We start from the raw sequence: 18,073 nt of genomic DNA on the forward strand, positions 1-18,073 counted from the left end.
TATCTGACAAGCAAATTTTCTCTGTTACTCTCTCAGCCTTGCTCTGCCTACTCTGTCTAGCCTCTGTCTAATTTATTCCAAACCCACGCTTATTCATCCCTGGGTTACGCCAGCTTTGACTAGTGTATGGCAGGGCTCCTGGCAGATTGTCTGTCTGTGGTACATCTCCCAGCAATGCCAGCAACTCTCATGCACAGATGGGCAGTGTCTTCCCCGGTAATGAGCTGTGCTTTCTGTGAAGGGTCATGGCCAGGGCAGCTGGGGGATGTGAACATTCAGCACCACCCCAGGCAGACTTCACCATGGGGCTCCTACACTAGTCTGGCTACATTTCAGAGCTGCCTTCCCCTGTCAAAACCCCTGGGAAGGGCAGCAGAGCACATGCCACCAACCTTTCCTTGGAATCGAATTCTCCCCAGTCCTGCTGCTGCCTCATTAAGGGAAACTCTTCCCTTTCCCCAGCTCCTGTCACACTAGTTGGCAGTCACAGTGCTTGGGTGATGGTGCTTGATATTGGAGTGACTCTGCTACACTGGTTCATGGAATCTTCCTGTCTCTTATGAATTCTCAAATAGATTCTCTGTAAGCAAGTTCCATTGTGAAAAAAGCAGGCAGCCGCCCCCAGGTGATATTTCAGGGTGAAGCTGAAGTGGCAAAGGAGGAATTGGTTGATGAAAGGAAGACAAAACAATGGGACAGTGCTGTACACTGAAGAGAAGAGGCAGGTCAAAGATGTATGGTAGAGACAGCTGGCATTGCAGAATGGAGCAGAACTAGCAGATCTGTATTATACAGGACTTAATTGATGATGGGGCACTGAACAATCATGGCTATCAGAATAAGCTGATGCTAGGGTAGTATTAATAAAATATTGGTATAATGCTACAAAAGAACAAGGAGGATTCATGAATGCCTAATGTATCATGATTATGTATGTGCATCATATATGTTGTGCATGCAAAATCATGCTTGGAGTGGCACCGGCTACAGAGCCATTGATTTGTTGCTTCTCTTCTAGATCTGTGTTAAAATTGTGAAGAAGCAGCACTGTATATCTGTGCCCAGGTCCTTGCATGTGCACCAAGTCTGAGGCTTTGATTTAAGGTAGTTCTGTGGGGATGGTGGGTGAAGGAACCCTCACTTCACAGGAGAAATGCTCTTTTGTTGCTGTTGAAGCCCTTTCTGCTGCTGCACCCCTCCACAGAGGTCAATAGTTGGTGAATCTGCATAGCAGTCTATCAGCTCTTGCCACTGCTTTACCTCCATCCACCCCCAATCCAGCGGTGAAGGGAGTCGCCACAGAACCAGACTTGGTCCTACGCAGGGTGGGAGGACTCCATGTATTGGCCCAAATCCTGTACCCAGTGATGAGCTGCCAAAATCTTAACAACCAGTTCCCTATAAAAAGTTATGATTTAAGGGATATGCCACAGTATGTATTTTTTGTACCAATACAGCCAGCCCCACGTCCACTGGTTACCATATTTCCGTATTTTCCTGGGAGGAATTTTTACAATTTAAAATTTAAAAATTCCTCCCGGACAGCGATTTAAGAACCAAAAAGCCTGATATGTCTGGGAAAATATGGATGTATGTTAACCCCACCTAAAGTTCTTTTTTTTAAAAAATGGACCTGAACTAGAAATGAGCTCTGTTTCACATGTGTGGGTCCGCGCCAGTCCCTGGGGGTGTTCTAGGGTGACCAGATGTCCCGATTTTATAGGGGGACAGTCCCGATTTTTGGGTCTTTTTCTTATAGGCTCCTATTACCCCCCACCCCCATCCTGATTTTTCACACTTGCTGTCTGGTCACCCTAGGGTGTGCACATGTGTGGGTCCCAGCTGCTCCCTGCCCCCCTCATTGAAGCAGGTGTGCAGGGTTACTGCCCTGGGAACTGCAGGGCACTAGTGGACGTGGGGCTGGCTGCAGACAGGGGCGTGAGGCAGGGCTAGCTAGAGGCAGGGATTGCGGGGCTGGCTGCGGGCAGGGCAGGGGGTGCGGGGTTGGCTGGAGACAGGAGGGTGCAGGGTTGGCTGAAGGCAAGGAGGTGTGGGGCTGGGCTAGATGGAGGCACGTGTGTGGAGGGGGAGGGATAGCTCAGTGGTTTGAGCATTGGCCTGCTAAACCCAGGGTTGTGAGTTCAATCCTGGAGGGGGCCATTTGGGGAACTGGGGTAAAAATCTGGGGATTGGTCCTGCTTTGAGCAGGGGGTTGGACTAGATGACCTCCTGAGGTCCCTTCCAACCCTAATATTCTATGATTCTATGTGTGGGGTTGGCTGTCGGCAGGGCGCGGGGTTGGCTGGAGGCAGGGCAGGGGGGTGCGGAGCTGGCTGGCTTTGGGCATGGGGGTGTGGCAGGGGTTGGCTGGAGACAGGACAGGGGATGCGGCAGGGGCTGGCTGTGGGCAGGGCAGGGGGTGTGGGGCTGGCTGGAGACGGGGGTGTGTGGGGCTGGCTGGCTTCAGGCAGGGCCTCAGTGGTGTGCGGCAGGGGCTGGCTGCAAGCAGGGCAGGGGTGTGCTGCAGGCAGGGCAGGGAGTGGGTGCGGTGGGGCTGGCTGCAGTCAGGGTAGGGAGTGCGGTGGGGCTGGCTGCAGTCAGGGCAGGGGGTGCAGCAGGGGCTGGCTGCAGGCAGGGCAGGGGGTGCGGTGGGGCTGGCTGCAGTCAGGGCAGGGGGTGCGGTGGGGCTGGCTGCAGTCAGGGCAGGGGGTGCGGTGGGGCTGGCTGCAGGCAGGGCAGGGGGTGCGGCGGGGCTGGCTGCAGGCAGGGCAGGGGGTGCGGGGCTGGTGCGAGCCGGGCAGGGGGTGCGGTGGGGCTGGCTGCAGTCAGGGCAGGGAGTGTGGGGCTGGTGCGAGCCGGGCAGGGGGTGCGGTGGGGCTGGCTGCAGGGGCTGGCTGCGGGTAGGGGGTGCGGGTACTCAGGGGGAGAGTGTCTCGGAGCAGCCTGAGCAGCAGGATGCAGCCCAGGCCCACCAGAGCAGCCGGGGACCCACCAGGCAGCAGCGGGAGCCGCAGGGCCAGGGGTTGGGGGAGCAGCAGCAACAGGGCCCATGCCCAGGGCCAAGCGGCAGCCCACATGGCTCCTGCAGCGCAGCGCCCCTGGTGGCCGGAGGAGGAATTACACACTTCCTGGATGGAGCCCATCAAAGCCACAGCACCCCCTCCTCGCAGGGAAGCGGGTTAACAACTGGTTCTAAAACCACTTCAAAATTTAACAACCGGTTCGCGCAAACCGGCTCAGGCTCACCACTGCCTGTACCCTCTCTTTCTAGACTAGTTCTGCCGTGTGTCTATCCTGGCAAATTCTCAGAGGTGGGAGCAGGATTGTGCTCACAGATACCATCACAGAGATCTGAGGTTGCTTTTTATACGTACCTAAATCTCTTATTAAAAATCCTTTGATTCCATCTTTCACATGTTAGGAGTGCATATCGCTGCAGCGAGTGCACAGTACTAAATATGCTGCAAAAAGCAAGAATGATTGTCAGCATTTGCCTGCTTGGAACAATTATGACAAATTCTAGAAGGCTTTCAGAAACAGGAAGATTAAGCAGCAAGAGATGGCAGATGGATTTTAATGTGGACCATGATTTCCTTTTCCCTCCAAAACACCTTCCCACCCACCCATATATTTTCCCCAGACAACAAGAGTGTTTTTGTCCTCTTCTGTGAGGGGGGAAAAAAAATATTTTAAAACCAGTTTAAACCATGAAGAGTTCAGTGTCCAGGGTAGAGACGAATGAGTTGCTATCAGGCCATTTCAGACTTTAAGTGCCTGTGGCCTGCTGGCCTTTTTGATTCTACACAACTAAAATGCGAGGTAAGTTTTCATAGTTTAAGGGCATATTGGCAAAAATAACCCATTTTATCGTATTTACTGATGGGGCTTGAAATTCATTGATCCTCTGAGAAATGAGACCTGGGAGCCATTCTGGATAACTCAGTGAAGATTTGGTGGTCTCAATCCAGTTTTAGTTGACAAATGTTCATATCCAAATAACGTCAGTGGGAAGCAGAGGTCTTGAAGGATCAGGCCCCCCATAGAGGTCTGAACACAGCTGAGATATGTGGACAGGGCACTGTGGCTTGCTCTGCTGCCTACCATGTTCTAGTTCAGGCCTCTCCAGCCTTTTCACTGAGCTACTTTGTTGCCCTTTAGATCTCTAAGTTTTATATTAGTCCAATGTAATGAGCTCAGGTGTTGTTAATGTTGTGCGGTAGGCGGTTACTGTCCAGAATTCTAGGGTGAGATTTTTATTTAAGGAAAAAAGTATCTATCCAGTGCTCTAGGCATCTTTCATAGAAATGTACCTAATATGTACACAAAACTGACTGCATTGGTGATGCTGAAGGCATCTGACTTATATGCAGTTAACAACATTTACCACTACTCCCATGACATGTTGAGTCTGTTGCTTCACAGAGTGCCTGCTGAGGATGCGGAGTAATGAAGCCTCAAGTCCAGTGTTAGATGGGCGTATTCCATTTCTTGCTAACCACATACATACTACTTGCATTCAATAACAATACCATTAAAGAAACAGCCTTCTTCAAGCTACTGTCTTCAAGCTTCAGACGCACAAGTATCACCAGCTGAGCATGTCAGTCTCATGTATCAGTTAATGGAAACAGAGAGAGAACAACATTCATACACATTTATCAGTTTTCCAGGAGATGACTAACATCCTTTGACAGTAATTCAACTCATCTAGCTACTGCATTTTCACCCGCATGTTATTAATTGAAGACAGAATTTGTTTATTTTGGAAGTCTTTGAACAAAGCTGTGGGCTTCAGTCATGGCTTTTTTCATCACCATGCGATCAGGGAAAGCTTTTTTATGTTTGCAACTATATAAGTAACTCTGAAAAATGCAGCCTTTTCTGTGCCCCTCCCCCCTTTTTTAAGACTTTGAACATATGGTCATCTAAGTTTTCAAAATGCATGTGCTCTCTTTGAGTCAGATTCTGCCATCCTTACTTATGCTGGGTAGGTGGGTGCATTGACTTTGATGGGACTACTTGAGGGGGAAGGTGGAAGTAAGGGTAGCAGAATATGACCCCGAATTTGAAGATTTTGGAATAGTCTTCATGTTTCTGATGAGGTGTGGCGAAGGTGACTGTCCAAATCACCCTCTTTGCCAACAGTAGCTTTGGGGTGATGTATGAGCTGCCCATGCTGGCTTTTTTTCCTTTTGTACATTAATCAGAGTGGGAATATAAGAGTTTATTATATATATTTAAAAGAGTAGTACTCAGACTGTGCTAGGTGTAATACAGACACAGGAAGATGCAGTCTCTGCGTTGAAAAGCTTACAGTCTGAAAGATGAGAGCTAGACAGGTGGTGGGGGTAAGGTACAATACAAGCAGTAGAGTAGCTTCCTTTTGTGTGTATAAAGTCATGAAAATGGTGCATTTTCTGCTTCTTTTTCAGAGTACAGCTGAGTCGTTTGCACTTTAGTGGGTTGTCTGGCTGACTTTCCCCCGCATCATCCAGACCTGTTCAATCTCCCAGTTGGTCTGGGAGACTCTTGATTTTCTGTTCTCAATGCTGTGTTCCTGAGCAGCGGCTTTATTCTCCCAATTGGAGACATTGCAGCCTTGTGGGAGAGGCATTCTACGCAGTCCTCCCTAGATGAGGGCTCTGGCTATAGAGATCATATCTACAGCATAGCACCAACCTGCTGCACTCATATAGGTATAAAGGGTAATGCAGTGCAAAGTGATGTAAGGGGTCACTCTAGCCATGCTTCTATGCTGTGGGCGTGTTGGTGACCATGCTCTAGGCAGAGGAAAGCTGGGGGATGTAGCGAGGAGGGATGCGGGGAACCAGAGCATGAGGGGAGATATATGGAGGACCCAGACTAGGGAGAAGAGGGAAATTTGAGCAGAGGAAGCTGGGCTAGGGGACTGGGTGGGAAACTCAAGGAGGCAAATGATAGGTTTGATAGGGAAGAGCAAGGAATTGAAGGATTTGATGGTAATGAGGATTCATGTAAAAGAAGCAATGCATGCTTGCTCAATATGCAAGCAGGTCAGAATATCAGTCGAAGCCCACAGCTGTGCCCACATCTAAGTGCCTCTCCAGCTCACCCCTCTGGCGTTTCCTTCTCTGTGTCCTGGGGGCTCTTCCATTTCATCTGTTGGCTATGGTGAGGGAGGGTAGCTGGATGAGCAGCAGAGGAGACCTTCACTACTCTATCCACTTCACAGTGCCCTCTGCGAGGCGAGAGGAGCTGCTGTAGCTCTCCCTTCAATCTCCTGCAGGCTGCAGGGGCTGCCATTGATACACCTCCCCTCCCATCTGCGGTGGATGTGATCGTAGGCCTGGGGAGTGAGGCAGAGGCAAGGAGAACTTCACCCCGCCTCAGGCCTGGGGAGGGAAGGGGGTCAGCTGCTGGAGATCTTCACTTTCAACCCATGGGATGTGTGTGCTGCTCCCTCCCTTCCCTCTGCCTTCTATTGTACCTTCCTTTGCCATAGAGGCAGCAGGAGGTGATGCAGAGAGAGATATCTGCTAATTCCACTAGTGCTGCTGGATGGAGAGAGAGGGAAGAGCTGCTGGCAAGCTACTTGAGAGGGCTTCATAAGCTACCGGTAGATCACAGCCCACTTGCTGCAGACCCCTTCTCTGGAGAGAGGACTGCAGGGTCCAGGACTGTCCTGGCACCTTTTCCAGCACTAAATTCACTTGGGACCTCTTCCCCCTCCCCTAATGCCGCCCCCCCAGAAAATGGGATGAAGTAATTTTGTAAATTTACAGTGGTACACCCTCATCTACACAACAGTGTCTAGCTCTGGTAAGCTAGAAAATTGACTGATGGGTGCATTATAAATATCTGGATAGACAGTTATGATGAGGTATAATAAAGACTTGGATTGTTTAGTTTCCAAAGCAGAGGAGAGAGGGAGGGGCTTGACAGAGGTAGTCAGAGTCATTAGGTTTGTAAGTGCAGAATTTCTCAGTGCTTCCTTTTTATACTGTTCCATGATCCAAGAACAAGGGGACGCTTTGTGAAAATTAATGGCGGTGAGTTTAGAATGTATTTCTTTATGAAGTGTAGAATCTGTGAGTTGGGAAAGTCACTTCTGGAGGAGGTCACCAAGATGAACGCTGGGTTATTATTATTTGAACCACTTGTAGCTACAGAAAATAAGGCTGTAATAAGGGTAATTGAATGACCTGCTTCAGTGTATAAGCATGGTTGCTCATTGAGGTCTGGCATGTGTTTTCCCTTATAGACAGCATTACGTTGGCTAGCTGCATTAAAAGGATTTCTTTTCCCTGGAACACTGGGTGTTGGCCAGTGCTGGAAGAAGAATATGGTAACTTCTTTGTTCTTAAAAAGACACCTATCTCAATCAAAAGTAAAGAAATTCTGTATGTAGTGCATAGAGCTTATGAGGCATATAAATGTTTTACCCATTTTGTTCTTATAAGTTACCTTATAATAAAAATGCATTCTCCATGTAACGCCAGTCAGAGAAATTGTTATATTCCTTAGCATTGTGCCTCATAATGCATCATTAGTGTCTAACGAATCATTTTAACAGAAAAAATTGTTCTTTGAACTTGTATTTGTTCAAAGCTAGTGTTTCTATATAGCCTCCGACTATGTGACCTTGTTGACAGTGTTATAATAAAAAAATTTACTGGTTGACAATAATAAAAGTGATCTTAAAATATAGTATATTTAAAAAAGAAACCTGGTGAATTTGCTCCGTTCCATAACTTGCTGTGGACCAACAAACAGTTTATTGTACTATATACCTTATCTGTTTTTATATATGTATATTTTAATCACAAAATATTACTTAAATATGAGCTTTTGTCCCTCTTACATTTTTTATTTACCTTCAAAATAAATGTTAGTCATTTGTTATAATTTTGTTTCATTATCCCAAGTTTATGTAAGTCAGCTGCCCTCTTTAAATTTGGTTGTACTGAGGGAACGGTAGGAAAGGGAAGAATATAACTGGCATATCTAGACTATTGACATGGATATAAGCAGGTGAAAAGCAAGACTTGCATAACTTTATAAGCCTTGATATATGTATTTAGATGCAGTGACCAAAATTGACCATGAACATAAGTGGTTGCAATCAATGGAGTTGTGTCCACTTAAATCTTTGATTAATTTAGGCCAACCTATATATTACTATCACAACGTTACAGAAGATAAAGTAGACTAGATTCCAATCTCATTCAATTAATGTATTTATTCTATGGCATTTATTACTGTAGTATCTGAGCATCTCATAATGTTAATTAGTTTTATGCTCACAACTCAAGAATCCCTATCCCCATTACATAAATAGATAGACTGATCCACACAGGGTAGTGTTACTCAAGACATCTGTGGCAGAGCTGAGAATTGAACACTGATCTCCTCACTAGAGCTGGTCAGAAACTACGTTTTTCTGTCAAAAAATGCAAACTTGTTGAAATTGAAACATGCTGCGGGAACATGCCAAGTTTGATGAAATTCCAGTGGAAACCAGGTGGTTTCCAACAGGACCCTGCTTGCCAAGCAGGCTTCAAAAAGCCAGGCCCCGGCTGCTTCTGTTAGGGTTCCTAAGGCTTCTCGTGTCATTGGCTCCAGGGCAGTCAGCTCGCCAGGTTCCATTTTGAAATTATTTTTAATTAATTAAATTTTAAATTTCACAATTTCCCATGGAACAGGAGCTCCAGTTTCTGTCTAGCTCTATTGCTGATTCTTAACCTGTGTCTTAACCACAAGACCTTCTACTTACTGTGGATTTACACTGCTCTAATTGGTGTAACTGAGATCAAAATTTGGCCCAGTGTCTAACTGTTGTTTTGTGGCCTTATGCTTAGAGGTTATCACCAACCAAAACTGGATACTGTCAGTTTGTTTCCAGCTGTAACAGGTACCAACAACGCCAGCCAGTCTGTATTAATAAGTTCCATTATTTCTTCAGACAGGAGAAGGTGAAAAGAAATCTCACTTGCCTGGTTCCCAGTCTTGATTTGGCATGAGATACTGGAGCAGTTTTGTACTGATGAGAGGGGAACTCCTAGAAAGTGACATGGTTGTAGCCCTGGGGGTTACAGCTGAAACAATTACAATTGAATATGTTGAAAATATATGAATGAGGCATTTTAAAACCTGTAAAAGCAGTTAGAGAACAGAGTAGTGTGATGATCTGAGAAATGGGGCCCAATTATACAGCCCATACTTACCTTGCTGAGCACGGAGCCATTGACCCCAAACCTAGTAAAGTTGATGAGTGTTGCCATAGACGCCATTGGGCTTTGGATCAGGTCCTTAATCACCAGAGTGATGCCGTTGAAGTTGGTGAAATAACAATACACCTTTACCTCGATATAACACTGTCCTCAGGAGCCAAAAAATCTTACTGCATTATAGGTGAAACCGCGTTATATCGAACTTGATTTGATCTGCCGGAGTGCGCAGCCCCGCCCCCCTGGAGTGCTGCTTTACTGCGTTATATCCGAATTCATGTTATATTGGGTCGTGTTATATCGGGGTAGAGGTGTACTTAAGATTCTATTAATAATGCATATTAGTAGATAAATATAAGGCAGTAATTTGGGACATACACACAAATAAATGCTTATAAATATCAAGGAATTTTGGAAATCCGTGCTTGAGTTGGCTCACCATGCTGGGAAGCTGTTTACTTAGACATTGTAATAGTTAAAATAAATAAATAAATAAAATCTAAAAAGGGTCAAACAATGTCCTGAAAAGAGAAACAACCATTTAATCTGTCTCTGTAAATCAGAGTGTATGCTAAGGAATCCATATTTACCAAGGTCTAGATTTTGGCATACTTTACTCAAGTTGTGTTGCCTGAGGAAGGTTGTAGGATCTGGCCCCTAGTACAGTTATGATATGTAAAAGAGTAGGAAGATCTATTTTCTTGCATTTGGAGCTATATGCTGTTAGTCTTCCTTACAAGAGTAGTTCCATTGAGTAGGACTACTCACGGGAGTAAAACAAGCAAGATTTGAACCTAGAGAGGCACAGAATGGTGGTTTCAACTTGTGTATTTTCACTGACTGCGGAGCCCGACACTGCAGAGCCCAGTCCTGCAAACCTCTACTGCAAAACTTATCTACCACTCACTTAAAAGGTATTACTGCTGGGAAGTATGAGTTTGAAGGATTGGCCCCAGTGGATCCTATATCTAAGAAGTGAGTAGCAATAATAGGTTCTGAGTATACCAGGTGCCTTAGTATTTAATTCACAGGCATTTCAGCTCACTAGAACCACACATATTTTAATTTTTTTTGCTAACAACACATTTTTGCTAAATAAATATTTACATATATTGGCTTTTTAATTTGGCTAATGTAATAGTTTGCATTCCTATTATTCTGCTCAAAATAGGAGTAGTATAGCATTTTAGAGCTCAGTAAGGACATAGAAAAGTACATGAAGCTGCAAGGACTCGGGAGTTATTCTGAGTTATTCTTATTTCAGTGGGAGTTTTGCTGGCATGAGGAATGCAGGGTTGAACCCTGTATATGTTGTTCTGTTTCCTAAGTTAAATTAACAGTGTCCACATAAATACCCAGTAGCATCTGAATTATCAGATCTCTGTTACATTTTTCCTTTTGCTTTGAGTAGCTTTAATTATATTAATTAATTTCACATTTTTGCAATGTAATTTTTGGCACCACAAGAGGGTAGGCATGACTAAAGCCAATAACTAGTATAAATACTTCCTGTTAAATATGAATAGACCACTAGCTACATTGATGCTGAGAGCCGATTCCCAGAATGTGTAGTGCACTGCTTTTATTTTTGACGTTTTCAAATCTTGGTTATTAAAATGTATTTTGGAAAAAAACCAGAACCAATTTTTCTTCTAGACCCAATGTGTGTGGATCACGTTACAATGCCTACTGTTGCCCTGGATGGAAAACGCTACCTGGTGGAAATCAATGCATAGTCCGTAAGTTACTGTCATTTAACATTGTGGCCAAGATTTCTCTTTTCTCATTGCATTGTGTGCGTGTTTGTCTTGACTGTGCAGAGCTGAATTTATTGCTGGTATCAGTTCAGTACCTGCCATACTACATTTATTTACTGTTTTAACGTATATAAAAACCCCTCTGAGCTACAGTATAGCATGTATATAGTTGATGTGTTGACTATATTTGGACAAGGGGGTCCCACAGATATGTTCCTCTTGAGTCTGTGGTAAATCCCCTGAGCCAAGCGATGTTCGGGCTCTTCAGGAGTTAGGAGCCGTGGGATCTGTTCCTTTGTTTCCCCATTTAAACAGGAATGCTTTTTCATAATCTAGGAAGGAGGCAACACCATATGGCGAAGGAACTTATGCTACATGCAAGTGCTGGACCTCTTTATACTTTAGTCCTGAAATATACGTAGGGGGTATAAAATATATCTACAACTATAGATATCTGTATGTGTGTGTTTGTGTAAAGGCGTACCATACCAGCAACAGCTGTCAGAGGTGTTTTGATTGTGGATGACACAGACAGGGAGAATAATATCTGAGGTGACAACACATTGCAGTGTACTTCTCTGGTGCTAGATGAAAGGTATAGGCCTGCACTCCCATCAGCACCATCCTTCACTAGTGGTATAGTAGGCAACACCATGGTCACATGCCTCCTAAGGCGTGTCCCCTTTTGGGCATCTAGTACTACAGGTGGTCCTAATGCCTGACCATGCCTTGTTCTCAGGGAGCACGAGTCTGGCCCGTCTGCTACAAATAATGGGACGGGCCCCCTTTGCTGTCCATTTCCACACGCAGAATCTTCTTTCTGTGTGCAGTGATTTTGTTTGCAGTGTTATTGCAGCTGTGTTGGTCCTAGGATATTAGAGAGAGAAGGTGAGTGAGAGAATATCATCTATTGCATAAGGAGAGGGCTGGACACTTCAGGACAGATGGTTTTGGTGAAAATTGGGACTGGGAGTGTGTTTGGTTACTATTTTCAGGGTGACCCCAAGAGGGCAGAAGCCAGGGTAGGCTTCTTGTGCCATAGGCAGGCTGCTGGAGTTAGAATCTGATCCAGGGATGTACAGCACACGAGACACGCAGGGTGTGACCTGCATGCTTCTCTGCGGGTTATGGGTGTCTAGGTTGGTCTGATAATGATATTACCTCACCCACCTTGTCTCTGTAGATATTTTAGTAATTATACTCTATTTATGTTGTGAATCAGGTGCCTTTTGTGTTTTATGGGGTTTTTTAAAACATATTTTAAAACCTTTTTTATTTTATTTATAGCAATTTGCAGACATTCCTGTGGGGATGGATTTTGTTCAAGACCAAACATGTGCACATGCCCAAATGGCCAGATAGCACCTTCCTGTGGTTCAAAGTCAAGTAAGTATTCTGCTGTACCTTCCGTTCCTGTTTGCAGTCTGTCAAGCTATCAGCAGTCAATAATGTTTCAGACAACTAACCTCTGAGTCACTAGACCTGCTTACCACAGCAAAGAAGGCCTAGTCCCCTGTGATGAAAACTGAAGAATGACTCAGAAGCTAGCTATGGGAGATGCTCCTTTTTGCCAAATTAAAACCAAATTAGCTTGCCAGTACTCTCATTTCCAGCATTTTTTACTTTCTGGAAAATTCCTCTTCTCTACTAGACACTAGACTTGCACACATTGACAGCACAAAGTGCATCATGATAGACATGTCATTGCAGACAGTGAGCCAAATTCCCAGTGAAGTCATATGGGGTGTGGCAGGGCCAGATTCTGTTCCTATTTACCTGGGTAATCCTACTGATTTCAAAGGGATTAACCAGGTGTAACCGAAAACAGAATTTGGCCATTTCCTGTTATATCTTAGGGTATTATACTAATTGACGTTTTTAATCAGTCCTGACAATTTTTCCCTTGTATTGTACTTAGATTTTGGCTATTTTAACATTGTGGATTTCCTATATACACTAGAAACAACTAACACTTTTTAACTTAACATGCAGCTCGTGTTAAAAAAATCACTCGGGACTTATATAAATGGTACAGTAGTTTTAGGCACACTTTTGAAGGTCACACTTTTTTTAATCAGTAAAGCAAACCAGTGTTTAAAATAAAAAGTGACTGAGTTATGTTAATTAGAACACAGTCTACTACCTAGGTGAGCTTTTATGTAGTAATTTTTATCACCAAGCACTTCAAGCGCACAAGGACTTCAGAAGGTAGACTTTGTGTGAATGGTTAGCACAGTTGGCATCATAGACAGATTCCATGAATATATATGTACACAATAGACCACAATAGCTTAGAGCTGCCATTAAGAAACAAAGGAAATGTGACATTAAAAAACCTGTTTAACAGTAAAAGGTTATTATCAACTTAAATCTGGCTCCAAATTAAAATGTTGTCAAAAGAAGCTTTTATAAAACCAAAGACAAACGGAAATGTTCTGCAAATGATGCTAACAAAAATAAATATAAATTCTGATTTAAAACAATTGTTTTTAAACCAGTAATCATTGGGTTTCAAAAATTACATGGCCAATACTGCAGCTTAAGAACCTGAAACTAAACCATATAAAGAACAGGGAAACAAACTTCATTGTTTTTCACTGTCCCACCTGAGAGACATGCAAAAGGTAGCATGCAGTGGCAAGCATGTTGTATTTTAAACATTGACTTCTCACAGTGTAGGGTTGGATAGTGCAAACCTTACCACTGGCGAGTACTCACTCATATGAGTGGTCTTGTTGACTTCAGTGAGACATCTTGTATGAGTCAGTACTCACCAACCTAAGTAATGAATGCACAAGCTAGCGACCCTTAAAGTGCCGTTATTAACATGGGTAAAGACATTTATTTGTTCACAACATGAGTTTGATTCAACAATATTTAAGTTTGTGACAGACCTAAGGAGGAGTGAAAATTCAAAGTTAAGATGGCTGTTCCATACATAATACATCCTGTGGGGCGCAGGAGGGGGGTGTACAGTATGGGGAATTGATCAGTCTTGATGTTGATCAGTTGGCATCCTGCAACCCTGGGCCCTCAAAGGTTCTGGAACCTAAGTTGCTTATTGAAGGAAAAGGTATTTACAGAAGTCAACTTTCCTTCAAAAGCTAACAGTGTTTGGGCCCTTTTATGGGAGGACTGTAGAGCAGTCCTATGAATCACCCTTTGGTGGGTCATAGAGTTGCTACTCTTATTTACCTCAGGACTCTTCAGGTCAGATTTGATGTCTGTGGAAGATGTGTGAACCACCCAGATTTCCACATGTATAAATTTAATTAATTGAACTAAACTACGCAAAAGCATAAAATAAGTACAAACAAATCAAATTTAAAGTAAGTAGGTTAATATCAAATTAATCTAATTATCGTGTTGATTGAATCATATCAAATAAACCAACAGTTCCTTGTAAGTTCTACATAATAATTTGGGAAGGCGGCAGTCTTGTTTATCAGCCCCTTGAATAGCAAGGCATTCTCAATCTCAGTGCCAGTGGATACATTCATGTCCCAGTCACATAGCTGATACAGGGAGCTCCCAAGCTGAAGTTAATGTTGAGACTTATAGTTCTGGTGCCAATTAAGGCAGCCTGCCCAAATAATTACTCTGCTGAGAAGATTGGAAAAGAAAACCAAACCAAAAAGGTTGCTATTTATGCAGGATGGTTGGGTTGTCCCAATTCTTTTTTTGGTTTCATTCAGCTTTAGGGAGCTGGTACGTGGTTGAAAAGATTAGATGGTGGTTTTCTTGGTTTAGATGTTTTAATCTCAACAGCCTTGCTGGCTGATTAGAGATTACTTCCTTGTAAATGTCAAATCTCCAGTGTTTCATGCTGCTGGACTCCTGCCCCTTGGTGGCTAGCTAGGAGGACATAGGAAACACTGGCTTCTTGGTCAGTCATAGTAGCATTCATGTCCTGTGGCCAGTAGCTAATGGCAGCAGTCATTGCAGTCAAGCAAGCCAACAAGCAAAGGCTTTTCTTTGATATTTTAAGATATTGACCTGCCTGGTTCCTCCCTCTTGGAACATCTCCTCAGGAGTTATTTGTTGAGTTGGAATGGGGGATTCCGAAGTCAGTGATATCACCCAATTGGATTTGATTAGGTCACCTTTCTGTAAATGGAAACCAAACCAAACAGAACCTCCCAAAGCTCATGCCTTTCTTCTTTTTGCTGCCATCAGGAAGAAGCTATATCATTTTAAGTTTTGAATGTTTCCAAGGCTTTTGGGGACATCACAACTTTCCTGCCATGTCTGTATAATATGCAGTGAGGCAGAGTGCACCTTCTCTCATGCTCAGTGGTTATAATTCCATGGCTTAGTGTCCACTGCCTAACTCTGGTCTTCTGAGTCAGCCACACCGCAAAAAAAGCATGGTTGGGATGTGCATTTCTTCTGCATTTGGGTTGCCATGAAGATCTCATTTCACATTTACAGCTGCTGGCTGGAACTCTTCTATATAATACCTGGGCTAGAGTGGAAATGTTCTTTCTTGTCTCAGAATACAATAAAAATAGCCACTAATATTTTCTCTGATACTCCTGTGCTTGATCCTACAAAGTGATATTACTGCTGCTTTTGCCCTTAACATCAGAACTGAAGACCCTTGTGTTTCCCTGCTTGGAGTCATTGACTGGACAATGCGTGTTACCTTGTTACTGCTTGATCATCTTTTGAATGTGTTGTGAGCTATACTGGTGTGATGATATGCTGTGGAAACTCAGTGTGAAGCCAAATCTTGAAGTTCTTACTCATAGTCACTGAAAATTTAGATAGAACTTCAGGATTTGTTACTTTTGAATGTGCTGCCCATTTTTTCCATATGCGTAGCAGCTTTAATATTACTTACACATAGTTTTGAGTGTTTAATTGTCAGTGCAATCGGTAGATTTATAAGGCCCTTTTCCTGCAGCTACTCCTGTTTGAAGTCAATGGCAACTCTGAGTGAAGATTGATTGATTGATTTTTTTTCTTCAGGATTGGGCCTGAAAGAACAACTATTTTGGGTTTTTTAACCATCTCCTGTGCAATCTAAGACATGGCAAAGCCATGTGTATTAGCTGACCAGTCCCATGTAATTCCTGTATTATTTTTGCTAGTGCCGTAATTGATCTGCAATTTTTGGGCCAGATTCTTCTCTCCCAGCTAGAATAACACAGCTGAATAAGAGGAAATTGCTGGTGTAACCAAGGGGAGTGTCTGGCTCTTTATTAGTATGCTGGTTTTCAGAATTTCAATCATAGACCCAAACCCTGGCCAGTCTATGCATGTGTTTCTATACATTCTGATACTTTAGAATGTTCAGTATGGTTTCTTACTGGTGTTTCCAAACATCATCAAAAGAGGATCCAAAGTCAATGTTTAGATTCCCTGTTGTATGTCACTGGTTCTGCTGCATAGTACTAGAGGAGACAGCTCGCCGACTTGAATGGGCCATTTTAGTAATGATGACTGTGTGTACCACCATACTCCCATCGTTGTATTTTAAAAAGTAGAGAGGAATATTTTACTTTGGAAGAGTGCCTTTGAGAAGTGAGACAAATGATGGAAACTATTTTTTTCAGAATTCTGTGTAAAACCATTCCTTTTCCCAAAATGGGGGAATATCCTTTTGCTTTCAGCTTGAACAAATAATATAAAACTTAGTAGTTAAGCTACTGTTAACCTTTTTATCTCAGATGTAGTTCAAAGTATTTAAATGGCTTTGGTACTCATGTGGGAATGGAAATTAGCTTTTGGCTTGGCTTGCTCTAATTGAAATCAGTTTGTGGCTTTTAAGTTCCTACCCTGCTTGACAGATGATATCATTTCCTATGCTTTTTCTAATCCCCTCTGTTTTTCTAAGATTGTATAAAGCTAAGTTGAACTACACATTTTAAAGTAACTATACACCTTTTTCTGACCTACTTAGGATGCTGTCCAAAAACCTTCACTTAGACACTTACTCTGAATATTTTCAGATATTTTCACTTTTTGTTGAGGAATGTTATTACAATTTTTGTTGCCTAAAGTACTTCCATAGAAAAGCAAAGATGTATCACAACTATTAGAAACATGGGAAATATAAGTTCTAGTTTTAACCTCAGACAATTTAAACATTAACAATGTGTGTTTATATTGGTGGATATATTATAGAGTGGTAGATGTACCTGTGGCAACAAATGCTACAATTATTATTTCTCCTTAAAAACAACAAAAACCCAATAACCACCTCACTTGCATCTTTGTGGAACTTAAATTGCCAAGGGATCTAAAGAGCTTTGGCTGCAGCAAACTTTCAGTGGTGGTTTGCCATCTGTCAGTAACATGCAGTGGTTGCTTGTGCAGTCTCTTTTCCTCAGTCCTTCTGAGCATTTCAGACAGTGTAGTAGGTATCCTGTGCTCTGTGCCAGTCTACCAAAACCTTAATCTGAGAGTAATCCTATCTGGGGAGGAGTCTTTCATGTGGTTCCTGTTAAGAAGGAAACCATTTCATGGCTACATATTCAGAATGTCTGCCTCAATTGGAATCTATCAGACATTGGGAGCTGTGAGGAGAATTAAATCATGAGGCCTCTCCGCTCCCATACAAATGAAGTGCCTGATATTTAAGTGGTTCCTGACATCTTCGTTGAATAACATATTTGTCCTTATTATCAGAAAAGTGCAGTGCAGGCTTTTCAGCTTTATTGGCGTAAGAGGTAGATTGCATGTTAACCATTCGTAAATGGCAAATGCTTAAGTATGGGGGAGCATGAAATACAGCTACCCTTCCTTTGCTAAAAGATGTGGAAGCGCTTCCCCTTTCTCTGGCCTGGGGGAGCACTGCTGCCGTAAACTCCTCCTCCACACTCCCTGGCCCATCAGCACCTTTGTCTGGTGATGTAAAGACCCCACATAGACAGGTCAGAGAATTTTCACTGCAGTTCCACCTTCTCCCACTAGAGGTCCTAATGTTGCAGCTCCCCTTCCTGATCTGCCTGTGTTAACAGGAACAGGGGTCTTGCTGGCTCCCCACATGAGCCTATTCCTCCATTGTGCTGATGCTAAACACTGGTACTACTGCCTGGTAGTGTCTGCCAACATCTTTGCTTTCCCTTTTCTGCTGGCTTAGTTTCACCACTGTAAACCGTAGCT

The 18,073-nt window shown here is 43.4% G+C and overlaps 1 protein-coding gene across 1 annotated transcript in view; it reads left to right on the plus strand.

The window, feature by feature from the left end:
- The window catches only part of FBN1 (fibrillin 1), a 213,290-nt gene that overhangs the window by 14,636 nt on the left and 180,581 nt on the right, over positions 1 to 18,073 (plus strand). The window contains exons 3-4 of the mRNA XM_044979703.1: positions 10,863 to 10,945; positions 12,251 to 12,349. Coding sequence (XP_044835638.1) covers positions 10,863 to 10,945; positions 12,251 to 12,349 — 182 coding nt within the window. The remainder of the gene's footprint in view (positions 1 to 10,862; positions 10,946 to 12,250; positions 12,350 to 18,073) is intronic.

This window comes from Mauremys mutica, chromosome 11 (genome assembly GCF_020497125.1).
Source record: "Mauremys mutica isolate MM-2020 ecotype Southern chromosome 11, ASM2049712v1, whole genome shotgun sequence".
Classification (NCBI taxonomy): Eukaryota; Metazoa; Chordata; order Testudines; family Geoemydidae; genus Mauremys; species Mauremys mutica.